This window comes from Macaca thibetana, chromosome 3, assembly GCF_024542745.1.
Source record: "Macaca thibetana thibetana isolate TM-01 chromosome 3, ASM2454274v1, whole genome shotgun sequence".
In the NCBI taxonomy this organism is placed as follows: Eukaryota; Metazoa; Chordata; class Mammalia; order Primates; family Cercopithecidae; genus Macaca; species Macaca thibetana.
The window spans coordinates 146,279,276-146,305,266 of NC_065580.1; the positions used below are offsets into that span (position 1 = coordinate 146,279,276).

Here is a 25,991-nt window from a genome sequence, read left to right on the forward strand (position 1 = left end):
GGGGTTTGGACCATGGCGCCTGGTGAGGCTGCGGGGCACTTGCCTGGGGTCTCAGCTCCAGGTGGGGGTATCTCACCCACATCCTCACCAGCACAGCCCCCTTGGGGACCCCTCCACCCTGCCCTGGGGCCCCAGCTCCTCATTGGAGAAGTGGGATTCAGCATGTTCTGTGTGAGGGTTGAGGGGCCCAGCATGGGAGCGCTGGCAGGTGCAGGCGCAGGCACAGGGGACCCCCCCCCACCCGGGATGCATCCCCCACACTCTACTTCATGCTGAGCTGGGCTTGTCTTTCAGGCTGTGGGCTCTGCCCAGGAACTGCCTGGCAGGCCTCAGATGGAGGCAGCTGGGGAAGAGGTGCTGGGGAGCACCTCGGGTGGGGGCCAGCTTCCGTGCACAAGGAACATGGCGCTGTGACCAGCTCAGACACCGCGTCCTTCCTCCAAACCTCAGGGAGCAAAGGCCCTGTCAGGTCCCTGGGAGCAGACAAAGATTCTCCTGAAGCCAGGGGAGCAGGGCCATGTGTTCCCAGCCCAACCCCCTCCCCACTCCATCCTCAGACACACAGCTGGAACCATGCCAGAGCCGCACTTTATTCCAGGATGTGACACAGGGCAGGGGATGCCCGGCCTTGGGAACCCCCTCCCCCCCATGAGGGCTTGTCCAGGGCTCCCCTGGAACACAGCTCAGCCAGGCAAGGCTGGGAGAGGGCTGGGCCCCCCAGGTGACCTGCAGACGCCCCCCCCCACCTGCACGCCCCATACAAGGGGAGCCCTGGAGCCCGGCCTGCCTTGACAGGAAGGAGATAGGTGAGAAATAAATACACGGCTGGGCCACCAGCAGCAAGTGCAACAGTGCCCGGGCCCCCCCAGGGCCACGTCTGCCTCTGGTGGCCTCACCGCGGCCCAGGCCATTATCCCCAAGGGTTCCACCACCATCAGCGAGCACCGTGCTGGGCACACAGAGGCCACATGTGGTGGGACAGCAGCCTGGTGACCCCTCTAGCCAGGGAACCAGGAACACGGGCTGGGGCGACTCCCGCCCAGGGAGGACCTGTGCGGATAATCCACCCAAACACCCCTACAGCCCCCATGGCCCCGTGACACACAACAGGCGCTCAATAAATACTTGTGGAGGTGGGGAGAGGGCGGGGCGGCATGCGAGCAGGGCCCAGTCCCCAGCGGCCGGCAGCTGCCAACCATGCCGGCCCCAAACAGGGCTCTGCGCTGAGGCCTGGAAGTTCCCTCAGCCATGGTGGGCGGCTCCTGGGGGCCGTGTCTGAGCTCGGGAGCCAGACTGGGCCCCGGAGGAAAGGGGGGCCCTGGGTCAGGGAGGGGCAGGTTGACTGGGTGTGGTCAGCAGCAGCGTGACGGGGTCAGAGGTCAGGGCCGGGGCTGCCTGCCTTGAGGTTCCAGAGAAGCACAAGGCCCTAGAGGCTCAGGGCCTACCTGGCAGCGCCCGGGCTGCCCTGAGGAGCAGGTGGGGCCAGGTGGCATCAGGACGCTGCAGCCCCCCATCCACAGGTCCCCTCCGTCAGCCACAGTGAGTCCAGTGTCCGTGGGCCTCTGACCGTACTCGCTAGGGTTTATGCTTGAAGTGTGCCTCCACTGCAATGGAACAGGGTCCGTGCTGTCACGGCCGCAGGGAACTGGGAGCCCGTCCAGGCTGCTGGCCGCCCGCCCCCCTCACCTGCGTACTCCTGGGGCAGCATGGGCCTGTCCACCGCCTTCTGGAAGGCCGCCACCCACTCTCTCTGGTCGGACTCCGTCTCGCAGGCAAACAGAAACTTGCGGTCGGGCGTGACAATGGTGATGCCGTGCGGCCAGTGGTGGCCCTGGGTGGACGGCGGGAACCCGTGCAGCACCGTGTAGCCACTCTCCTTGCTGCCGATGAAAACTTCCCCTCGGGCGAAGGCGTCCTGTGGGTGGAGACCACACTGGAGGCGGGGCCATCTCCCTTCCGGCTTCACTCAGAGCCAGGGGAGGCCACAGGCCAGGACTCGGGAGGCCACCCACCCTCCTGGTCACACATCCAGTAGCCCCAGCCAGTGAGCTGCCCCCCTGTGCTGGCCGGGCCGGGCCACAGCTCTCCCTTACCAGGGGATCTTTAAAGTACATGAGCCTGCGGTCGTCCATGGTGAACCAGCGCTTCCGGAAGCCTTCTGTTTGCTGTGGGTCAGAGAGGGCCTGTGACTGGCAGGTCAGCCGAGGCAGGCCTGCATCCAGCCGGCAGCAGCACACCCCGGAGGGCAGGGTCCAGGCCAGCCCGGGTCAGTCACCTCCACTCATTCACATCTGCCACTGGCCATGCCACACGAGGCCTCTGCACACGCCCGTCCTCCCAGCCCGGGTCAGTCACCTCCACTCACTCACGCCTGCCGCTGGCCACGCCACACGAGGCCCCTGCACACGCCAACCCTCCAGCCTCTGCAAGGCACCTCCCTCTTGCTCCTCCAGGTCCCCCAGCCCTCCCAGGGCCCCAGATGGGGGTTCAGGCCTCACTTATGAGCCTTCACACTTGCACTTCTGCTCCGGGACCACCAAGACTCCCGGGATTTCCCTTTCCCTCCCACATCATGCCTCAGGGAGTGGCAAGACGTGGGCCCCTGGCCGCGCGGGTACACAATCCTGTGGGTGAGGAAGCTGGTCGGACTGAGCAGGCAGGGAGGGTCTAACCAAAGCCTAGGACAGTGGCCCGGGTCTGCGGGGACCCTGACCAGGCACAGATAGGGGCCGTGAGGACCCACCAGACACTGACCAGTTTAAAACACTGAGGCAGCAGCTGGGAAGGTCACTGCACTTCAGCCCGAGACCCACCATGACACACCCCAGGCCACCCCAGGCTGCATGGGCGGCACACGCACCTTGGGCCCCGTCTTTTCCATGTAGCCTTCCTTCAGGTAGTTCCTGGAGAGCTTCGGCACCAGCTGGGGCAGGACACACCGGGCGGGGGGCCTCAGAAGCCCAGCTCAGGCCGAGACCCTCCCTGGCTGTGCCCCTCCGTGCTCCCCTCACCCCGGGCCACCAGGGCAGGGTCCAGGCCTGGCACAGCCTCTGCAGGGTCCACGTCTCTGCCTCTGCTTGCCACCCCTTTCCCTCCCCCTTTCCCTCCCCCTTTCCCCTTTGGCTGAGCTTAAGTTCTAGGGTGAGGCAGGAGAACTGCAGGTACTTCAGGGTGAGCCCTTGGCCAGTCCCAGGCCCACCCTAGGGCTCAATGTCATCCCAGAGTCAGGGCAGGAGGGCTCCCTCCACCCCCCCACCCCCCCACCGCTGTCTGCCCTAGAGCTGAGCGCAGGGCCACCACTCAACTCACATCTGCGTCGCTGGCCCCCGGGAATGCCACCTGCAGGTAGTGGAAGCGGGCAGCTCGGAGTGCATTGAACCAGTCCACAATCTCCTAGGGGCAAAGGCAGGCACAGGCTTGGGCTCAGGAGGCTGCAGGGCTGGGGTCCCCACAGAGGGGCCGTTTCCCCCAGAGCCCAGCCCCTTCCTCCTCCCCGGCACCTCAGCTCCCAGCAGTCCTGTGCAGGCCTGGCCTCTATGCCCGCACTGAGGCCAGCGCTGCTACCCAGGGGCTGCCCCTCTGGGAGGGTGGGTACAGACTCCCCCAGTGAAGTCCTGAGAAGGGCTGAAAGGCCTAAAGGCTGGGCTGGGCTAAGGGCTGGGCTGGGCTAAGGGCTGGGCTGGGCTGGGCTGAGCTAAGGGCTGGGCTGAGCTAAGGGCTGAGCTAAGGGCTGAGCTAAGGGCTGGGCTAAGGGCTGGGCTGGGCTGAGCTAAGGGCTGGGCTGAGCTAAGGGCTAGGCTAAGGGCTGGGCTGGGCTGAGCTAAGGGCTGGGCTGAGCTAAGGGCTAGGCTAAGGGCTGGGCTGGGCTAAGGGCTGGGCTGGGCTGGGCTGGGCTGAGCTAAGGGCTGGGCTGAGCTAAGGGCTGGGCTAAGGGCTGGGCTGGGCTGAGCTAAGGGCTGGGCTGAGCTAAGGGCTGGGCTGAGCTAAGGGCTGGGCTGGGCTGGGCTAAGGGCTGGGCTGGGCTAAGGGCTGGGCTGGGCTAAGGGCTGGGCTAAACTAAGGCCTGAGCTAAGGGCTGGGCTGAGCTAAGGGCTAGGCTAAGGGCTAGGCTAAGGGCTGGGCTAAGAGCTGGGCTGGGCTAAGGGCTGGGCTGGGCTAAGGGCTGGGCTGAGCTAAGGGCTGGGCTGAGCTAAGGGCTGGGCTGGGCTGAGCTAAGGGTTGGGCTGGGCTGAGCTGAGCTGAGCTAAGGGCTGGGCTGGACAGCACAGGGCTGGACGGGGTCAGGGGCTGCCATCCAAGCTCACCCTGTGGCCCTGGCACTGCTGGGGCCTGGGCCAGCCTGCCTTCCTTTCAGATGGTGCTATTTTTATGAAGATCCTTATTTTGTAGCTCATGGAAGTCTTGGGGTGACGGGGGAAGGGAGGCTCATCTGTTTATGAACACTCTTGGAGCTGTGCCCCCTACCAAGAGTGCTGCGGCAGAGGGCAGAACTGCTGTCCAGGGAGCTGCCCTGGTCCTCTGGAGAGCGTGGAGTGGGCCAGCAGCCTAGAACAGAGGGCTCATGGCCCAGGCCTGGCACCCAGCCCCACGTCAGGTGCCCTTGGGGTCCGTCCAGACCTCAGCCTGGCTGTCCCCTGCCCCCAGACCCAGCGGCCCTCCTGGGGTCTGCCCAGACCCTTGGCCCCATGACCTTGTACCCTGAGCCCCGGGGCCCCTGTCCAGGCTATAGACTGGAGCTGCTGACCTCTGGAAAGGTGCCCATCTCCACTCTTGGCTCCACCCTCTCCTGGCCAGGAAGAACTAGGGAGCCCCATCCCTCTTCCCTTCTCTCATGTCCCCTTAGGCTTCTCCCCCAGCCCCTTTGGCCTTGAGTTTCGTCCCGCAGGCAAAGCCCCCAGCACTGGACCAATCCAGCCACAGCTTCTCCAGCTGACACCTGGTCCAGCACCAGCTGGAGGATGGTACAGCCCCAGTCTCCTCCTACAGCAGTGGGATTGCCCCAGTCTCCTCCTACAGCAGTGGGATTGCCCCAGTCTCCTCCTACAGCAGTGGGATTGCCCCAGTCTCCTCCTACAGCAGTGGGATTGCCCCAGTCTCCTCCTACAGCAGTGGGATTGCCCCACCCTCTTCCAGTGGCCCCACCCAACAAAGCCCCGCCCACCCCAAGACTGCCCCACCCTCTTCCAGTGGCCCCACCCAGCAAAGCCCCACCCACCCCAAGACTGCCCCTCATAGGCCTCCCGCCCTGCTTTCTCCTGTGGCCCTTCCTCCTAGGCCACGCCCACCAGCCACACCCACACCACCCAACCAGCCTCCCCTCCTTCCCCCTCCCACCCCATTCCTCTGGCCCGCCCCATCCCATTTGGCCCCGCCCTCCCTCCGGCTAGAGGAAGCTGAACCTGTCCACACCGCGCTGCCCGAAAGGCCTTGGGAATTCACCACTCCAGGTCCCCCGGGAAATGGAGGGCGCTCTAAGCAGAACTGGTTGGAAGCTCGCCCCTTGTCCCCCAGCAGGACATGGAGCCGGCTCTCGGGGGCTCTGGGCAGACGGGACATGGCTGGTGCACTCCAGGGAGCTCTGTGACCCTGCAGGCTGCAGCCCGAACTCCCTCAGCTCCCACCGCTGGGGGCCAAGCGCCTCTGCCTGGGCGGGGGGATTTATCTTCGGAGGATCTGACCTGCCCAGATTCCAGGATATCTGGGAAAGATTTCTCACAGGGAACACAGCAGATCAGACCGGCAGCAACTTAGAAGACAAAAACATTTTTCAGGAATAAGCAAGCTTCAAAAATTAGTATTAGTAAGATACCACAATCAAACCAAAAACAGCGTTTCAAAAAGGAATATTCAGCTAGGCACGGTGGCTCACCCCTGTAATCCCAGCGCTTTGGGAGGTTGAGGTCAGGAGTTGGACACCAGCCTGACCAACATGATGAAACCCCGTCTCTACTAAAAATACAAAGATTGCAACTGGACGCGGTGGCTCACACCTGTAATCCCGGCACTTTGGGAGGCCGAGGCAGGCGGATCACCTGAGATCAGGAGTTTGAGACCAGCCTGACCAACATGGAGAAACCCCCATCTCTACAAAAAATACAAAATTTTTGGGCGTGGTGGCACATGTCTGTAATCCCAGCTGCTCGGGAGGCTGAGGCAGGAGAATCACTTGAACCTGGGAGGCAAAGGCTGCAGTGAGCCGAGACTGCACCATTGCACTCCAGCCTGGGTGACAAGAGTGAAACTCCGCCTCAAAAAAAAAAAAAAAAAAAAAATTGCCTGGGCGTGGTGGCACGTGCCTGTAGTCCCAGCTACTCAGGAGGCTGAGGCAGGAAAATCACTTGAACCCGAGAGGCAGAGGTTGCAGTGAGCTGAGATCACACCATTGCACTCCAGCCTGGGCAACACAGCGAGACTCAATCTCAAAAAAAAAGAAAAAGAAATACTCCAAAAACCAAAGGTTCTCTGTAAAATTAAATACATAAGAGCAGAAACAAAACCCTCAATACAGTGTTGGAGACAAAGTTGAAGAAATCTCCCAGACAGCAGAAGCAAAATGAGCCAGCTTAAGAGTGCCAACATCTCCATAACAGGAGTTTCAGAAAATGAGAACAGGGAAAGTGGAGGGAGGAAATTATTAGATAAGAAAGCAATCCCTGACCTCGTGGAAACCAGTAACTGGACTCGAAAGGCCACCCTGGGCCTGTACCCAGCACAGCAAAAGACGAGGGACTCTTGCCAACACACGCACGGCATCGGAGAATTTCAAAACCCCACGACAAACGTACTGGGAGGGAGGAATCAGTGCAGAGCCTTCAGAACTAGCAGGAAAATTAACTCCAACCTAGAATTCTTTTTTTTTTTTTTTTTTTTTTTTTTTGAGACGGAGTCTCGCTGTGTCTCCCAGGCTGGAGTGCAGTGGCGTGATCTCGGCTCACTGCAAGCTCCGCCTCCCGGATTCACGCCATTCTCCCGCCTCAGCCTCCCAAGTAGCTGAGACTACAGGCGCCCGCCACCACGCCCGGCTAGTTTTTTGTATTTTTAGTAGAGACGGGGTTTCACCATGTTAGCCAGGATAGTCTCGATCTCCTGACCTCGTGATCCACCCGCCTCGGCCTCCCAAAGTGCTGGGATTACAGGCTTGAGCCACCGCGCCCAGCCTCCAACCTAGAATTCTGTATCTAGCCACAGTCTAAGCCAAGCAGGAGGTAGAACGTTCCAAGGTGCCAGGTGACAGGCCACTTTCCTTCCAAGCACATCACTTCTACCAAAAGGAACAAGTAAACTAAAAAGATGTGGGACCGGGCGAGATGAGCCTGCAGGAGCGAGATCTCCATGCCATGGGAGTCACGGGCTCCCGGTGCCCAACTGCCTCCAGAGAAAAGTCTGCAGACAGCCTATGGCAGCACACCGTCAACTGCGGCAGAGAACACAACCGCTTGCTGTGGGAAAAGTGATCGAAGCGTGCTCCGTCCGAGGTATCCAACGTCAGCCCCGTAACAACCCCAGGTGCAGACACCAGGAGAGCACAGTGGGCAGGGGACGGGGACGGGCACGTGGGAGGGCATGGAAAGAGCTGGAACCTCTACTTCCTCGTGGGAAGTTGTCAGATGGTGCCTAAAATGGGTAAATTTGCAGCAACACCGGCAGGTTATTTTTGGATACGGGGACAAATTCCCAACGGGGGTTAGGAGGGGCCTCAAACTTCTGTTTCTCAAGACTTGGGAACAATTTAGCACTTTAGACCACGTGCACATAGACGGGTGATAAAAATAGAAACGAGAACCAATGCAACAGAGAGGCTGGACCCACCGCTGGGCCCCCTGCAGCCTGCCCCAAAGACAAAAGGATAGCTTTTGTGGGAGTTTTATCTGGGTTCCCCTCAAGCCCTCCAGAAATGAGGGGTGCACCCGCCCTCCCCACCGCCACACCAAGGGCAGCCAAAGGAACACTGCCCAAACCAGCCCCAGAGCTGGCTGCTGTCCCCTTCTCCTCCCCATAGGACCCCAGTTCCCCCAAAGGCCCCCTGTGGGCATTGTGGGGGTGGTGGATCCTCTAGCCTGAGCTGGCAGCCCCCACTGACGGGGGCAGGCTGGGTGGCCCCAGAGACAGCACGGTGATCCGGTTCCTGGGCAGCCCGGCCCCGGGAGGGAGCCTGCTTCCTGCACATGTCTTCCCCTGCTGCCCACCCGGTGCCCACCCTCCTGTGCCCACCCTCCCACACATCCAAGCACCTGCCTTCTCATGCCGCCCGGCCCGAGTGCCTGCCTTCCCACACTGTCCAAGCACCCACTGAGTGCCTGTCTTCCCACGCTGCCCAGCCCAAATGCCCGCCCTCTCGTGCCACTCAGCCTGAGTGCCCGCCCTCCCGTGCTGCCCTGGCCCGAGTGCGCGCTAGCGCCCACCTTCCCATCCTCATGGTAGATGAAGATGTTGCGCGTGCTGTTGTCCTTCAGGTAGGTGACCTGCAGGCCATGGGGGTGGCCGATCTTGGCCGGCTGGAAGGTGGCGTTTAGGTGCTCAATCTTCATCACAGCCTTGGGTTCCTTGGCCTGGGAAGGGGTGGGGTCTGAGCACCTTACAGGGGCCGCCATCCAAGCTCGGGGGAGCAGGAAGGGCAGACCCTGTGGGTGCTGATGACACACCTGCTGTGCTGTGTGGCTTTGAGCGAGTTACTTAACCTCTCTGAGCCTCGGCCTCCTGGTCTGTAAGCAGAAGGTAATGGCACCTCCCTCCCAGGGGTGATGGGGACTCAATGACACTGTGTGGGTGGCTTTTGACATCAGACATTGCACCTCCCTCCCCAGGGGCAGCCCCGGGCCCCACACGGCACGGCAGCTCCCACAGGGGCAGGCCCCAGCCACCAGCCCACCTCCAGGCAGCGCCCGACAGCAGCGTGCCACAGCTCAGGGCGGGTGCTTCCGACCATCAGCCCACGGCCCTGGGGCCACCTCGCGGAGACCCTGCCATTCTTGCCAATGTGTGTGTCCTGTCCCGAGCCAGTCTCCCCAGGGTACCTCCAGGAAGGTTGGGGGCTTTCTGGGATCCTGGCTGGCTCCAGCGGGGCCCAGTGACTAGGTTCTCCCCCTCCCACGGCTGGGCCTGAGTTCAGGGGGCCCTGCCCGGCCACCCAGGCTCCTGGAAAGCCTCAGCTGCCCCACCCTGGGAGACACGAGGGCCGGGAGACACGAGGACCGGCACACAGAAGACCGGGAGACACAGAGGACTGGAGACACAGAGGACCGGCACACGGAGGACCGGGAGACACGGAGGACCGGGAGACACGGAGGACCGGGAGACACAGAGGACCGGCACACGGAGGACCGGGAGACACAGAGGACCGGGAGACACAGAGGACCGGCACACGGAGGACCGGGAGACACAGAGGACCGGGAGACACAGAGGACCGGCACACGGAGGACCGGGAGACACAGAGGACCGGCACACGGAGGACCGGGAGACACGGAGGACCGGGAGACACGGAGGACCGGGAGACACAGAGGACCGGCACACGGAGGACCGGGAGACACAGAGGACCGGCACACAGAGGACCGGGAGACACAGAGGGCCGGGAGACACAGAGGACCGGGAGACACAGAGGGCCGGGAGACACAGAGGACCGGGAGACACAGAGGACCGGGAGACACAGAGGACCGGGAAGCACAGAGGACCGGGAGACACAGAGGACCGGGAAGCACAGAGGACCGGGAGACACAGAGGACCGGGAAGCACAGAGGACCGGGAGACACAGAGGACCGGGAAGCACAGAGGACCGGGAGACACAGAGGGCCGGGAGGCACAGAGGGCCGGGAGACACAGAGGGCCGGGAGACACAGAGGACCGGCACACGGAGGCTTCACAGCCCATCACAGGCTGGTTCTCCTGAAGTGTCCCCATCGGGGGGGCAGCAGGGAGGGCAGCTGAGGATGGACGTGGCCACCACAGGCCCCAGCGTGGGAGGCCAGGATGCTGCCCCGGGACAGGCCCCCACCCCACCCCTGTGTCTGGCTCACGTCATTTCTGTTGAAATACTTCAGGGCACCCTCTCGTTCCGTCAGCACAAACTTCCGGCTTAAAAACTGCCCATTGTCCCGGCCACGCTTCCAGAGAAAGCCCTCGCGGTACCCTGTGGGGGAGAGGACAGGAGTCAGACCGCGACCATGGATGGGGGAGAGGGGATACGGAGGAGACAGGGAGACGGACAGGGGAGAGGGGACATGGAGGAGGGGACATGGTGGGAGAGAGGACGTGGGGGGAGAGGGGACATGGGGTGAGGGGACACGGAGGAGACAGGGAGACTGACGGGAGGGGAGACAGGGGGTGGGAGGACAGGGGGGAGGGGGGACAGGGGAGAAGACACGGTGGGAGAGGGGACACGGTGGGAGAGGGGACACGGTGGGAGAGGGGACACGGTGGGAGAGGGGACACGGTGGGAGAGGGGACACGGTGGGAGAGGGGACACGGTGGGAGAGGGGACACGGGGGGAGATGGACGGGGGAAGACACTGGGGGAGCGGGGACATGGGGGATGTGGTTCAGTGATGATGGATGGTTGGTGAGGGGATATGACAGTGGACCAGGGCTGATGGCTGCAACCCTGGCCCGAGCCAGCCTGAGGAGGGCCTGGATGAGTGGGACATCCAACCAGCTATCCTTTACCAGCCCCCAGGGACCCCCTGCACCCTGGGTGGGCATGGCCAGAGCCACCATGGGCAGAGGCAGAGCTGGGTCCAACCACGTGCTGCCCAGGAGGACCAGGTTGGCCTCCACCCTCCTCCCTCAGCCATCCGCGACCGCTGGGTCCAGGTGGTGCCGTCCCCTCTTTTTTCAGGAAAGCTCATCTGAGGGGAGCCCAGCCCAAGCCCTCATCTCCACCTGTGGCCTCACGCACACCACACAGCCACAGAAAAGTGGACCAGGCATCCCCCTGGGAGCCTAAGCACCTGAACACACCACCTTCCATGTGTGGTTAAGACCTCACTGTGGCAGACGATCACAGGGGAGGGAGGCAGAGACATGAGGACAGGAGGGAAGGGGACGTGGCCATGGAAACTGAGGCCGGAGGGGGCCCCAGAGCCCAGGAGCACCGGGGAGAGGCCAGAGGACCCGCCCCGAGCCCAGAACCAGCTCTGCCCACCCCAAGCCTCGAGCCCGTGGGATCATCCTGGAGCTCTGACCGCCAGAGCTGTGGGAGAATAAACGCACGTGGCTTCACCTCACTGAGCTGCGGTCAGTGACCGACGCGCAGCCGCTCAGAAGGGCGTTCCCATCGCCCCGGTCCCGCTCCCACTTCCGCTCCCTGTCCGTGGTTCCCATCGTTGCCCGTCCTTTCTCCTGCTCTAGAACTCCATATCCTGCAGACTCAGACGCAGGTTTTTCTATGGCCCTGGCTCTCCCACCCCAACAGCACGTGGCTTGCAGGGTCTGCGTCCTGGGCTCCGTCTGCCGGGCCTCGGGTCACGTGCAGGTCCCGCCATCGGCAGCAGCTCTGTGGCTGGGGTTGAACGCGTCCTCAGTGGGTGCTGCCTCTCCCGGGGTGACGGGGCCGTCTGCCGAGCATCTGTGGGCCTCTCCCGGGGTGACGGGGCCGTCTGCCGAGCATCTGTGGGCCTCTCCCGGGGTGACGGGGCCGTCTGCGGAGCGTCCGTGGGCCTGTCCGTGGCCCCTCCCCCATTACTTCAGAGACCACTGGCTTGGGGACAGCATCCTGTCCTGCGGGCCACGTGGCCTGGGAGCCCCTCGAGGGGTCATCTGAGGGCGGGGGCTGCTGACCTGTGCCACAGGGAGGCGAGGAGGCTGTGGGTTCCAGGTGGGGCTAAACAGCCACCTGCAGCAGCCACCAGGCCAGACAGAGCCTCAGCCGGCTCAGATTCCAGACACCGCCCCTCAGCCCTGACCCCCAAGCCTCCAGCTCCCCGGCGTCCCCTCCCCAGCTCAGACAGCCCCATCCCAACACCAGAGACCAGGGGCTATTTTCTCTGCTGAGATGCCATAAAATGCCTGGCATCGGGGAGGGGACAGCTGGCGCCGTCGGGGAGGGGGCCCTGGGCTGTCTTGGATGGTGCCAGACCAGGCCTGCTCCCTGCACAGCCTGGAGCTCCCTGCCTCCCAAGTCTGTACAAGGCTGACTTCCCAGCCCCGTGCACACAGCAGCAGCCGGGAACCCCCTTCCCACGGAGGAACCCCCTTCCCACGGAGGAACCCCCTTCTTCTGCTTCTTACTGGGAGAGCAAGGCCACCAGTGTCCCTCAGGCCCAGGCAGGGTCTGCTCAGAACGCCTGTTGACTGAGCCCCTGCCCGGGCACAGCTGGGCATCCCCATGGCTCTGCCTCTGGCATCAGGACCTCTCTGGATGCAGTGCTTCGTGGCTGAGGGTGGATGCCAAGAAGTGTCCGGGGCGGCTTAGCAGCAGCAAGCCCAGCAGTGCTTCCTGGCCTGCCGCTCACGGCCTTGTGTGCACCCCGGGGAGCCTCCAAGGCATGCATGTCTGTGTCACCGATGCAGACAAGTTCGGGCCACCTCGCCCACGGGGGCTGGAGCTGGCTGGGTCCAGTGTGTGTGGCTCCACAGATCCCTGCCCAGGATGCAGCGGGGGCCCCTTCCAGCCACCAGGCTCCGGAGGCCACAGGGTGGGGAGGCGCCCCCGCCATGCCCGCCGCGCCCAGCAGGTGGCAGCAGTGCCCCGGGAAGCGCACAGGCCACAGGGTTGGGGAAGCCACTGCCCCCTCTGCGCGCGGCGGGTCTGGTGTTCTCGGGGTCCAGACACCAGTGCGAACCCCGGCCGGTCTTCCCGACAGCAGGCGCCAGGACGCCGCATTCTAGGGGCGATGACGACGCAGGAGTGTATTTCAGGACGGCCCTGGCCACGATTCCGAACTCGCCCCACGCCCAGTCTGGACCTCAGGCTGAGCCTCGCTCGCCCCAAGCCTGGCCAGCCCCTTGGCCTCGCTGGGGAGGGCCAGGACCTCAGGGTCTGCAGCCCCCTGTGGACTCCACAGGTGGCACCGGCAACAGCCAATGAGACGGGGCTTCTCTCCACAGCGCAGCCCCTCACAGGGCAGCATCCTGGACAGTCGGGTGGGCTGAGGCCAGAAACGGCCATTTTCTCTTAAAGTTTAAGACTCGTGAGTCCTGGGACAGAGACCAGAGGACTCAACCAGCATTTATCAAACACCTACTGTGTGCCGGGCCCTGCTGTGAGCTGGTCCCACTGTGTGCCAGGTCTAGTCCCACCTGTGGGGAGCGGGGTCCAGTCCACACCCCATGCCCTGCTCAGAGGCCTCTCTCAGGAGCCCCCCCTCCGCCTACCTCAGGGCTAAGAGCAGGAAAGATTCTCAGCGTCACCACGACCCACGAGAACAGCAAAACCAAACCAGCATGCATGCGCGCGCACACACACACACACACACACACGCGACGTCCGACTGCCGGCGGGGACACCGGCCCTTCCATGCTGCCCGTGGGGACATAAGGTGCCCAGTCCCTGGAAAGCAGCCAGACCGTTTCTTCCACCACAGTGAAGCGCACACATCACATGCCTCAGAGAGAAGTGAAATCCGAGGAAACAGGAACAGCCTTCACGTAAAGCCCACGCCCATTTACGAGGCTCAGTCTTTTTTTTTCCCCCCAGGCTGGAGTGCAGGGGCACTATCACGGCTCACCGTAGCCTTGACCTTCCAGGCTCAAGTGATCCTCCAGCCTTGGCCTCCCAAGTAGCTGGGACCACAGACGCATGCCACCACACCCGGGTAAGTTTTGTATTTTTTTTGTAGAGATGGGAGCTCACTGCGTTGCCCAGGCTGGTCTCGAACTTCTGACCTCAGGTGACCCTCCTGCCTCTCCCCCGACTGTGCTGGGGTTGCAGTGTGAGCCCCACGCCTGGCCCGAGACTGCTGGGTTTTGGATTTATCAGAGCTGGAACTGCACTCTAAATAGGATATGCAAAGTAGATGTAAATCACACCTCACGTATGTGATTTATATGCTAATTTTCTTGTAAACTGGGGCAGGGAAGCATGTGGCCCTGCTCTGAGTGACAGCTCACAGGTGGTGGTCCCTCTGGGTTGGGAACTGGGTCCTCATATCTCATGGTGCCTCTGGCCTTCCACAGGAACGGGTGCACCATGAAGGGGTGGCCTCTGGGCACAGGGCCAAGGCCCTGATCACTGCACCCTGACCGTCCCTGTGAAGGGCCTGGACCTGGCTTCCGGTCTTTGGGTCCTAGCAGCTCCTGCCCTCCTCCAAGAGGCAAACACTGGAGCTCATGGTGGCTCGGCAGAGCAGCGTCTCCTTGCTGGGCAAGGCCCCAGAGTCGAAGGCCTCGTCCGTGAGCCTGCACAGGGCTCCATCTCTCCCTGCCTGCTGCTTGGCTGCCTGGCCCATCCACCCACACTCTCCAACCCATTAATGCACCTTCCCCAGGTTGGTGCGTCTGGGGCCAGCAGAGGCTGAGAGCCAGCAGCCGTATCCTGCAGAGGGCTCCAGGTCCCAGCTCCACCCTGCCTGGGGCTCTCTCTCCAAACAGCCAGGACAGGCAGGCTCCCCTGCTCCCAGGGGTGAGGCCAGAGGGTGAGTGAGGGCTCCTGGGGTCAGCTCTCATCTGTTCCTGTTCTCATACAGCCCCCAGCATGGGTCCTGGCTCCCGACAGGCCTGGAGAGAACCCCCCAACTCACACACGGGCTCACAGCTTCCACAGCGCCTTCCCGCCTAGAGTGGCACATGAACGCCCCCATCCCCGCCAGGCTGCCCAGGCTGCAGGAGGTGCTACCCTCAGGGCCAGGTCAGCCCCAGGGTACCTCCTCCCCAAGCCCCAAACCCTGAGGTCCCCGCACAGGGGCCCCAAAGCCCAAGAGCAAACCCATAAGACAAACACGGTGGGAAGGGGGCAGGGATCCCACGGAGGGCCAGGAGCCGGCACCCGCCCAGGGAGGGGCAATGGGGCAACCCTACCACCTCTGGCCAGGCCCCAAACACCCGTCCCCCGAGGGGCAGCCTCGTGGTCTCCAGCCAGGCCCCAAACACCCATCCCCCCCGAGGGGCAACCCTACAGCTTCTGGCCAGGCCCCAAACACCCGTCCCCTCAAGGGCCGCCTGAGGCCTCGCGCTGCCTGCAAGGAATGGCTGGTGATGTTCCCAGTAATGCCCTCGTCCCGCACACCATCGTCCCCACTGTATGGACAGGGAAACCGAGGTCCCAGACCTCATGTACGGCCCCAGCCCCCTCCTGGGCTCCGTCTGCCCCGTGACATTTACGGCAATGGTCGGCCCATCCCTGCCTGGCACCACCAGGAGGGGCCATCCCGAACCACAGGGGAAACCACGGAAGCCCCCGCAGGAGCACGGGGTCCGGAGCCTGGGGCAGAAAGCCCTGCATCTCAGTGAGGCCAGGGCCTGGCCCTCAGGACAACATGAGGCATTGTCCAGGCCCCTGTGAAAGGCACCATTGAGGCTGTGGCCCAAGGCGGGGCCAGCCCGGGGTGGGAGCAGCTGTCACCAAGGTCACCCCCAGGGGCAGGTGGCAGGGCAAGGCTGGCTCAGACACAAGGATAAACCCCCACATCTGGGGGAGGGGTGCGGCGCGTCCCCACGCCGTGACCTTGGCCAAGGAAGGTGGCGCAGAGGGTCGGGGAGCCCGGCTGGCCCAGTGGTCTGAGGTTCACCTGGGGCCGCAGCGGCACATGCTTCCGCTATGCCCTGACGCCAAGGGTTTCTCCCCCCGTCCTTTGTCATCAAAGAGCGTCTCGGGGAGACACAGCGGCCACAGAGGGGCTTCCCTGCCACAGGTTACTGCACCGTGCACCTCGAGGGCATTTCCACTTCCCTCACTTCTCCTGCATTTATTTATTTTCATACGGAGTCTGTAGTTGTCCAGGCTGGAGTGCAATGGCGTGATCTCGGCTCACTGCAACCTCCGCTTCCCAGGTTCAAGCGATTCTCCTGTCTCAGCCTCCTGAGTGGCTGGAGCTACCACGCCCGGCCTATTTATGTTTTAAGACAAGGTCTCTGTGGCTCAGGCTGGAATACAGTGGTACAATCACAGTTCACTGCAGTCTTGACCTCCTGGGCTCAGACCATCCTCCCAACTCAGTCTCCCAAGTAGCTGGGACCACAGGCGCCCCCATGCCCAGCTAATTAAACTTTTTCTTGAGATGGGGTCTCCCCACGTTACCCAGGTGGTCTTGAACTCCTGGCTCAAGCAATCCTCCCACCTCAGCCTCCCAAACTGCTGCAATGACAGGCGGGAGCCCCAGTGCCCAGCCTTCTTTTGTATTATCTGGAATTCGTGTGCAAAGGCTGCTGGCCTTCTCCCCTTCCTGTTTACTGATTCCATTCTTTATGTCTATGTCTATTGACTTGGGGACGTGTAGCTTGCTCCCTGGGTTATAATCCCCTTATACCATCTCCCTTTTGTTGCTCAAGTTACTCCAGCTTTAGCCATTAAAAGCTCCTTCAGGCAACAGAGCGAGACTCCGTCTCAAAAAAAAAAAAAAAAAAAGGCTCCTTCAGAGGCCGGGTGTGGTGGCTCATACCTATCATCTCAGCACTCTGGCAGGCCAAGGCAGGTGGTCACCTGAGGCCAGGAGTTCGAGACCATCCTGGCCAACATGATGAAACCCCGTCTCTACTAAAAATACAAAAATTAGCAGGGCTTGGTGGCAGGCACCTGTAGTCCCAGCTACTAGGGAGGCTGAGGCAGGAGAATGGCGTGAACCCGGGAGGTAGACGTTGCAGTGAGCTGAGACTGCACCATTACACTGCAGCATGGGCAACAGAGCAGGGGAAAAAAAAAAGAAAGAAAAAAAAAACTCCTTCAGAAAAGCCCAGTGGTGCCGGGCGCGGTGGCTCGCGCCTGTAATCCCAGCACTTTGGGAGGCCGAGGCGGGCAGATCACGAGGTCAGGAGATCGAGACCATCCTGGCTAACACGGTGAAACCCTGTCTCTACTAAAAATACAAAAAATTAGCCGGGCGTGGTGGCGGGCGCCTGTAGTCCCAACTACTCGGGAGGCTGAGGCAGGAGAATGGCCTGAACCCGGGAGGCAGGGCTTGCAGTGAGCCGAGATCCTGCCACTGCACTCCAGCCTCGGCGACAGAGTAAGACTCTGTCTCAAAAATAAAAATTAAAAAAAAAGCCCAGTGGTGATCCTTCCTTTTGGGTGCCCTAACAGAGGGATAGAGTGGGGCTCCCCTTTCCTCAGCCATGGTCCCTGGGTGGCATGGCCCACATTCAGGACTCCTGGGGCCCCCGCCCTGTGAGAACAACACAGCCAAGGTGCGGGCTGTGGGCACTGGGCATGGTGCAGCCTCTGGGAGTTCCTGGTTCCGGCTCATTCCGGAGCAGGCCTGCAGTCACTCCTCTGTGTGGAGCGGGATCCGCCTGGCCCAGGCCTCACCCGGCCAACGTGGGGTTGGGGTGTGGCAGCACCTTCCCAAGCCCCGAGCTTCCCCCTTCCTCCCGGGCTCTGCCGCAGGGACTTCTGTATTTCCCTGTGGTCCTGAGGTGCCGCCGCTGCCGTGAGAAAGTGCTCTTGTGGCAAACCCAGGGAGCAGGGCAGGAAATGCCGCCGGGAATCCCCAGTGCACTCTGCAAGGGCTTAGGGAGGCCCGGGAACTACCAACTGGCCCTGGAGCCCTGTGCAGGGGACTCTGGCCGCGGGGCCACCCCAGACAGGAGGACACGTCCTCTCCTGCTGCCCAGACGTGGGCTCAGGGTGGGGGCCATGGGAAGGCTCGGGGGGTCCCTGAGGTCTAACCCTGAGCACCAGACACCTGCTCCCTCATCAACCTAGCAACAGGCAGGACCTGGGATTCCAAATAGCAGCGGGCAGCTAGGTCTATGGGAGGGGTGCCCTGGAGCCCCTGAACACACAAGGAGACAGGCGTCTCACCCCCAGCCCTGTGCAGCACTCAGAGACAGCAGCCTGAGGCACAGACGGTCACTGCCTGCTGGTCCCCAGGCACCTGACCATCTGAAGCGGCCAGGCCTTAATGCCTACGGACCAGGCTGCAGGGGCAGGGTAGAGGGAAGGCTGTGAGCAGCCCTGCCCTGAGCAGGTGGGTGTCAGTAGGACCTGAGCACAGGGCCGTATGGCTCAGGCACCTCTGGGTCCCTGGGGGATCCCAGCAGCCTCCCTGCAGCCGGGGCTCTGGGGCCCGAGGCCCTCTGGCTGGCATGCCTGGCGCCTCCTGCGCAACCTAGAAGGTCCTGTGGCTCACGGATGGCTGGGCAAAGGCCTCGGTGGAGGCAGGGACAGACCCACACCCCCAAGGCCTGCAGATACCCGGGATTCTGTTCCTATAACGTTCAGGGCCCTGTGGGGAAGGGTGGGAGACGCAGGCAAGGAGAAGGCAGCATTAGCATCCTGGGTAGCAACGGCCTTAAAGAAACAGGATGGGGCCAGGCACGGCGGCTCACGCCTGCAATCCCAGCACTTTGGGAGGCTGAGGCAGGCAGATCACGAGGTCAGGAGTTCGAGACCACCCTGGCCAACATGGTGAAACCCCATCTCTATTTAAAAAAATAGAAAAATTAGTTAGGTGCCTGTAATCCCAGCTACACTGGAGGCTGAGGTAGGAGAATCACTTGAACCCAGGAGGTGGAGGTTGCAGTGAGCTGAGATCACACCACTGCACTCTAGCCTGAGCAACAGAGCTAGACTCTGTCTCAAAAAAAAAACAACAACAAACAAACAGGACTACAGAATAGGAATGCTGGGTTAAAGGCCTCCACGCTACCAGTGGCTGCAGCTGCCGGCCCTTTAGTGGGAGCAGAGGTGAAGGTCTGGGGTCTTATCCACTCAACGGGGGCCTCCAGAGGCCTGGGGAGCTGGCATTCAGAGGTAAGGAGGCCTCTGGAGACAAGGCTAGCACCGAAGGTCACCCACCCGCCTGGGAGAAAGGTCTGGAAGTCTCCTACTCACCCCTTTCAGTGTGAGAGAGGTTTCTCTTTCAGGGAGGGCATATCCAGACCCCACCTTCAACAGCAATGACCCGGCGGTGGAGAGGAGACCCGGTGGGACAGGCGGGACCCCAGCACTCCCAGCTACCGGCCTCAGGCCTCAGCTTCCAGGACTGCCTGCAGCCTCGAAAAGTAATGCACGGGGCCCTGAGCAGGCCCTGAGGGAGCCACAGGCAGCAGCCGCTCTGGAGGGATAGGAGACTTCCCCTCGCTCGGAGGGATGGGAACCTTCCCCTTGGCTTGGGCGCTCCATACTCTCCCTGCAGCTTTACACCCTTGGCCGGGTCCCACCTCCATGGCCCTCCTCTGAGCTCTCCAGCCTGGCCTGAGTGTTCCTGTGCTTAGGGATACAGCAGCCACACACTATGGCGCAGCCGCTGTCCACGGCCCCATGCCCTCCGCAAGAGGCTGCCACACGCCTGCCAGGTAACACCTGGCCACAGCACTCACTGCACCTTCACGAAGGGCCAGCCCTGTGCTCAAACCTGCGCACTTCACCTGTCCCACACACACCCGTGCACCTGCCCACCATCCTCACACCTGTCCAGGGGAGACAGCAGAGGGCGCAGCCCACGGGGCCTGGTCTCCACAGGTCGACCACGAGCCTGGAGCTGCAGGTGTGGCCGCCCCACTGGGCCTGGTATGAGAAAGTGGACATTCTCTCAGCATGGCCTTCAGAGGCCAGCAGGCAAGACCAAGGCCCCAGCCTCTGACCCTGCAAGCCAGTGTGTGCCTGAAAATCTCTGCCCCAGGGGACCCTGCTAGGAGACCCCTCCCTCCCTCCAACCTATGCCCGAGGGCCCCGAGTCTACCCTGCTGGGTGGGAGGCCCCTCCCTTCCTCCGACCCCTGCCCAAAGGTCACACGGGAGGCTTTAGCTCATCTCAAATGCTCTCAAGGCACCGGGAATATCTCAGACAACAGCAAAGGCGGGAGCGGGATTCCAATGGGGCGGCCTCGGGCCTGGGGCGGGAGGCGTCTTGGGTCACCAGGGCTGTCACCACCTCCTGACCCTGAGCCCAACGACACCTGAATACACCTGCAGAACCCGCACTTACTGCCCACGAGACGCTGTCTGCCACCTGCACGCACCCCCACTTCTGGAACCCAGACCCTGATCTTCTCCAGAAGGACAAACCCAGGGGCCAGAGGCAGGCACACAACCCAGGGTGCCACGTCTCCCAAGCCACATCCCGGGCCCGACCGGTCAGAGCCGATGAGACAGGGACTTTTCCCAACACTTCCGTGAGCCACGCCTGACCTTTCCCGGCAGCCCGGGAGAGCGGGGATGTAAAACCCAAACTCGCTGGAGGAGATGGCCACCAGGAGGGTTGGTGCCAACCCAGAGACGCAGAACTAGGAGGAGGAGGTGCTGAAACCAGGGCCCAACACCACCAACTGAACCCCTAGATCAAGCTGTGCCTGAAGCCAGTTCTGTTATTCCAGCCAATCTATTTCCAGTTTTGCTCACATCCAGTTAAGTTTAATTTTCCATCCTTTACAACCAGAGGATTCTGATACAAGAGCAGACACAAAACTCAGTCCTGTGGTCATGCCAGCCCAGCCCACGCCTGCCTCTGAAATGAAGTCACGCGCCACCTTGCTACAAATTGCTAAGATGTTTTTGCCGAGGGAAACAGAGGGGCTCTGGGGTGATTCTTTGGGGGTTTCAGGCAGGAGCAGAGCGAGGGGTGTGCTGGGCGCTGAGCAGGCCCAGGTACCCGTGTGTTCATCCCCTGACCGTTTCTTGCTCTCTCCCTCACACACACAGGGATTCTTAGGAGGAGGAAATTGCTGTCTGGGTGGACAGTAATTGAAAATGCCTGCACAGGCCGGCTGTGTGCCAAGTGGGGGTTGCGGGGTGGAGGCGCAGGAGCCGCCCTGGAGGAGGGCAGAGCCAACAGGGCCGCTGCATGAGATCCCAGCCTGACCTCGGGAGGTGCCTTGCTCAGGCCTGGGGCAGCCTCCCACTGGTCACCCCGGTCACCTCGCGCCACTGCTGGTAGAAAATCCACGGTCCTGACAGAGCCCAGGGAGGCGCACGGGACGGGGCAGAGTGCCAGCTCCACCAGGGAGGGCCGGGAGGGGCTGGAGCACTGGGGGTTAGGGGCTCCTCCACCAACCCCGCCTACAACGCCAGCACTGTGTTCAGCCATTTCAGGGCCACCTCTCTTCCACATATTTTGAGACAGAGTTTTGCTCTGTCGCCCAGGCTGGAGTGCGGAGGCACAATCTCGGCTCATTGCAACCTCCGCCTTCCAGGTTCAAGCAATTCTCCTGCCTCAGCCTCCCGAGTAGCTGGGATTACAGGCACCTGCCACCATGCCCAGCTAATTTTTGTATTTTTTAGTAGAAACAGTTTTGCCACGTTGACCAGATTGGTCTCCAACTCCTGGTCTCAAGTGATCCAGCCACCTGCCTCGGTCTCCCAAAGTGTTCTTTTATTCTTGGGGTAAGATTCACAAATACAATTCATCTTTTTTCTTTTTACAGACACACTCGCTCTGTCATCCAGGCTGGAGTGTAGTGGTGCAACCTTGGCTCACTGCAGCCTCTGCCTCCCAGGCTCAAGAGATCCTCTCACCTCAGTCTCCTAAGTAGCTGGAACCACAGATGTGCGCCAACCACGCCCAGCTAATTTTGCATTTTTTGGTAGAGTTCAGAGCAACATGGGGTTTCGCCACGTTGATCAGGCTGGTCTTGAACTCCTGAGATCAGGCGCTCTGCCCGCCTTGACCTCCATAAAGTGCTGGAACAGGCGTGCGCCAACCACGCCCAGCTAATTTTTGTATTTTTAGTAGAGACGGGGTTTCACCATGTTGGCCAGTCTGGTCTCAAACTGCTGACTGCAAGGGATCCGCCTGCCTCAGACTCCCAAAATGCTGGAACCATAGGCGTAAGCCACCGCACCCAGCTTTTTTTTTTTTTTTTTTTTTTTTTGAGACAGTCTTACTCTGTCACCCAGGCTGGAGTGCAGTGGTGCAAACACAGCTCACTGTAGCCTTGAACTCCTGCACATAAGGGCTGCTCCTGCCTCAGCCTCCGGAGTAGCTGGGACTACAGGTGGTGCCACCATATCCAGCTAATTTTATTTTTTTCTTTTTTGAGATGGAGTCTCGCTCTGTCGCCCAGGCTGGAGTGCAGTGGCGCCATCTCGGCTCACTGCAAGCTCCGCCACCCGGGTTCACACCATTCTCCTGCCTCAGCCTCCCAAGTAGCTGGGACTACAGGCGCCTGCCACCGTACCCGACTAATTTTTGTATTTTTAGTAGGGACGGGGTTTCACTGTGTTAGCCAGGATGGCCTCAATCTCCTGACCTCGTAATCCTTCCTCCTCTGCCTCCCAAAGTGCTGGAATTACAGGAGTGAGCCACCACACCTGGCCAATTTTTTCTTTTTTTAAAGGGAGGGCATCTTACTATGTTGCCCAGGCTTGTCTGACCACCAGCGATCCTCCCCGGCCTTGGCCTCCCAAAGTGCTGGGATTACAGGTGTGAGGTGCCCAGCCTCATGTTCCACCATTCCAGGGCAGCCTCTCTCTTATACAAGGGCAGTGCTGGGGTTGAAGGTCTGGGCCCTGGGGGCTGCCTCCTCCCTGCGAGGAGCTCACGTGGCCATGCCCAGCAGCACCAAACATCCCCATCCAGCCTCTGGACCCGCCCCACCCGTGCTGAGGTTCAGAACCAGGCCCTAGGGCTAGGCTTGCCTCGGTTTCCCTGTCTGTCAACACAGTGGAGGAAGGGACACTCAGGAAGCTCCAGTGTGCAGACACACAGCTGCCCTGGGGAAAAAACCACTCAAGGCCCCCAGTCACCGAACCCACCTCACACAGAGCAGCCAGCAGGAGGAAGCCGGCCCACCCGGCTGGGGGCTCCAACTCAAAGCCCCAGGGTTTAAATGAGACGCAAGGAGGAGCAGGAGTTGGGGGCTCCTGGGAGACACAGCCTGAGGCTTGGCCAGCTGAGCAGCACTGGGGAGACTGAGGCTGGGGTGGGCTGGCCTCTCAGGCCCCCACAGCACTGCTTCCCAGCTCCCACCTCCATAGCCCTACCAGCCCACGAAGCTCCAAGATGCTGCCTGGATGTCTCTGCCACCCCGAGGGCCCCCAGTGGCACCCAGGCAGGCCCAGGGGAGGTGGAGGCCGCAGGCCCAGGTTGCACCCTCCACACCTGCAGCACGGTGTTGCCACACAGAGGATGCCCTCACGCCCCTCACCCGGGCCCTCGGGTCCTGCCCACACTGCTCGAGAGAGGGGTCCCTGCAGGCCACCCCTGAATGGAAGCGCGTGTCCACCACCAGCAGAGGAGGGGCCAGTCACGGCCCCAGGGGGTCCCCAGGTACCCCAGTCCTTCAGGGCTGGACTGTAGACAGCTGTGAGGACCCCAAGCCCCAGTCACCCCACTCAGAGTCAGAGGACAAAACAGGTCTGAGGGGGTCCGGGGACGCAGGTTCAAACCCATGAACATGTTTACCCAGGTTAATGACTGCACGAAAGGGAGGGAAGAGATGGAAATAGGAGAGAGAGGGGGAGAGAGACGGGGAGAGGGAGCTGGGAGGCCCCGCCCCACCCGGGTGGCCTCACCTGCCGAGTAGGGCTCCTGCTTCTCAGGGTAGATGAACTCCTGGCGCTCGTACTTGGCCCGGATCCACTGCTCTCGAAGGAGCCTGCAGGGAGAGGAGAGACTGAGCCACCGGGCCGAGACGGCCTCCAACCCAGCACACGCTGGTCTCTGACCCAGACCCCGGGCATCTCAAGAGGCTCTAGGGGCCGCTGGCAGACTTGGGCTGCCCCTCTGGGCACAAGGTCCTGAAAGAACTGCAGGGTCAGCCTCCTGCACTGGACATTTCTCACTCTCTGACATTAATTTATTGGTTTCTCGTGCGCTCCGCCCCTGGAGCGTCAGGCCCCACGTTCTGACCATGCGTCCTGGTGGACAGGCTGGCTCTTCCCCTCTCCTTCCCACCTCGGCCTCAGCTGATGCCCCACAGGGCTGAGGTACAGGGGTCGAGCCAGGCCCCCCACCCTGAGTCAGATGTCCCTGGGCCCTCCCCAACCCTCCCCACGTCATTGGACCAGATCTGGGAAGTGGCCGCAGCGCTGCCTTGCAGGTGGTTCTGAGACACAGGGCGGGGCTGTCAGGGCACCCGTCGAGGTCAGGAGGCGTTCGGGGCATCAGGAGAAACTATGGGCAAATACCCAAGAATCCAGGAAGACCCAGGATGGGAGAAGTTCCCGAGAGCAAGGCCCCCAAGGCACCCGCTGGGCCCAGACATCCTTGCCCAGAGCCACCCACCACGGTCTCCCCATCCACCGTGACTCACTCGAGTGAGGCCAATATCGTTGCAGAAACCACGACCCGCACGCAGGCTCGGTGCGGCCCCGGGGCACAGGCAGCGGCCCCAGCCTTTTCCACTCCCGGGGAATTACACGGCAAAGAACAAATAGGAACCCTCTGGCTTCCTGCTGAGCCCACGTGAACAGCCTCGGAGACAGGGCGGGAACCCCCGCCCACTGGATCTGAGGAAGCCTGGGGAGTGATGGGTGATGGGCCCCAGTTGGGACTCTGGCCCCAGGTGTCTAAGTGTCCTGTGGGATCTGAGGGGTCTCTGGCCCCCGGCCCCAGGTGTCTGAGTATCCTGTGGGATCTGAGGGGTCTCTGGCCTCCGGCCCCAGGTGTCTGAGTGTCCCCCACCTGCTATAACGGATCACCCCAAAACTCGGTCCCCGAAAGCAACACGAACGTATTGTCTTGGTCACAGAGGCCAAACATCTGAGATCAAGATGTCGGCAGAGCTGGTCCCCTCCGGATGTTCTGGGGAGAATCTGCTCCAGGGTCCCTCCCACCCCTGGAAGCCACCGGTGCCCCCACCTCGGCCGCTGTCCTCACCTGGCCTCCCCTGTGGGTCTCCCAGTCTCCCTCCCCTGTGGGGTTTGGGCCCACCCTACTCCAGGACAACCTCACGACCTTATCTTAACCTGAAGACATCTGCAAAGATCATACTTTTCTTTCTTTTAGAGACAGGGTCTCACTGTGTCTCCCAGGCTGGGGCACAGTGGTGTGATCACAGCTCACTGCAGCCTCCAATGCCTGCACTCAAGGATCCTCCTGCCTCGACCACCCGAGTAGCTGGGGCTAGAGGTGTGCTTGGGTAATTTCTTAATTTTTTGTAGAGACGTGAGCTCACTATGTTGCCCAGGCTGGTCTGGAACACCTGGGGCCAATCCTCCCACCTGGGCCTCCTACAGTGCTGGGATTATAGGCATGAGCCTCGTGTCCAGACCCTATTTCCAGATAAGTTCACCTTCACAGGGCAGCAGGTTAAGACTTTAGGCCGGGCGCAGTGGCTCAAGCCTGTAATCCCCGCACTTTGGGAGGCCGAGACGGGCGGATCACGAGATCAGGAGATCGAGACCATCCTGGCTAACCTGATGAAACCCCGTCTCTACTAAAAACTACAAAAAACTAGCTGGGCGAGGTGGCGGGCGCCTGTAGTCCCAGCTACTCGGGAGGCTGAGGCAGAAGAATGGCGTAAACCCGGGAGGCGGAGCTTGCAGTGAGCTGAGATCCAGCCACTGCACTCCAGGCTGGGCGACAGATCAAGACTCTGTCTCAAAAAAAAAAAAAAAAAAAAAAAAAGACTTTAACACGTCTTTTTGGGGGACACCGTGCAGCTGCCTGAGCCGCTCTGGCTGTGTGACCATGGAGGAGTTGCCTCCCAGCACCCAGTGTCCTGTCTGTGACCCGAGGGTCACACAATAGCCTCTCGGAGTCACGGGCCGCATGTGTGGAAGCCGGGGGCCTGTGGACGAGAGGCAGGTGCCAGGGATGGCTTTGACAACCACTGGCCTGCCAACAGCCCTCAGGGTGGGGCACCCACAGGGTCTGCAGCCCTGCCCTGGTGCGGACTGGGTCCCCAAGGCTCACACCCGCACACGAGGGCCTTCCAAGGCCTGGCACAGAAGCTTCCAGAAGCAGCAGCAGGAGGAGGAAGCCCGGGGAGTGAGCACCAGGAAGTCAGGGGCAGGACCCCATCCTGC

The 25,991-nt window shown here is 61.7% G+C and overlaps 1 protein-coding gene across 1 annotated transcript in view; it reads right to left on the reverse strand.

Moving 5' to 3' along the window:
* Positions 1 to 566: 566 nt before the first annotated feature.
* The window catches only part of ADAP1 (ArfGAP with dual PH domains 1), a 107,110-nt gene continuing 81,685 nt past the window's right edge, over positions 567 to 25,991 (reverse strand). Inside the window, exons 5-12 of the mRNA XM_050784261.1 lie at positions 23,535 to 23,617; positions 10,011 to 10,123; positions 8,403 to 8,549; positions 3,310 to 3,393; positions 2,861 to 2,923; positions 2,094 to 2,165; positions 1,687 to 1,915; positions 567 to 1,604 (exon numbers count right to left, since the gene is read on the reverse strand). Of these exons, the coding sequence (XP_050640218.1) occupies positions 1,576 to 1,604; positions 1,687 to 1,915; positions 2,094 to 2,165; positions 2,861 to 2,923; positions 3,310 to 3,393; positions 8,403 to 8,549; positions 10,011 to 10,123; positions 23,535 to 23,617 (820 nt within the window). The 3' untranslated portion in view covers positions 567 to 1,575. The remainder of the gene's footprint in view (positions 1,605 to 1,686; positions 1,916 to 2,093; positions 2,166 to 2,860; positions 2,924 to 3,309; positions 3,394 to 8,402; positions 8,550 to 10,010; positions 10,124 to 23,534; positions 23,618 to 25,991) is intronic.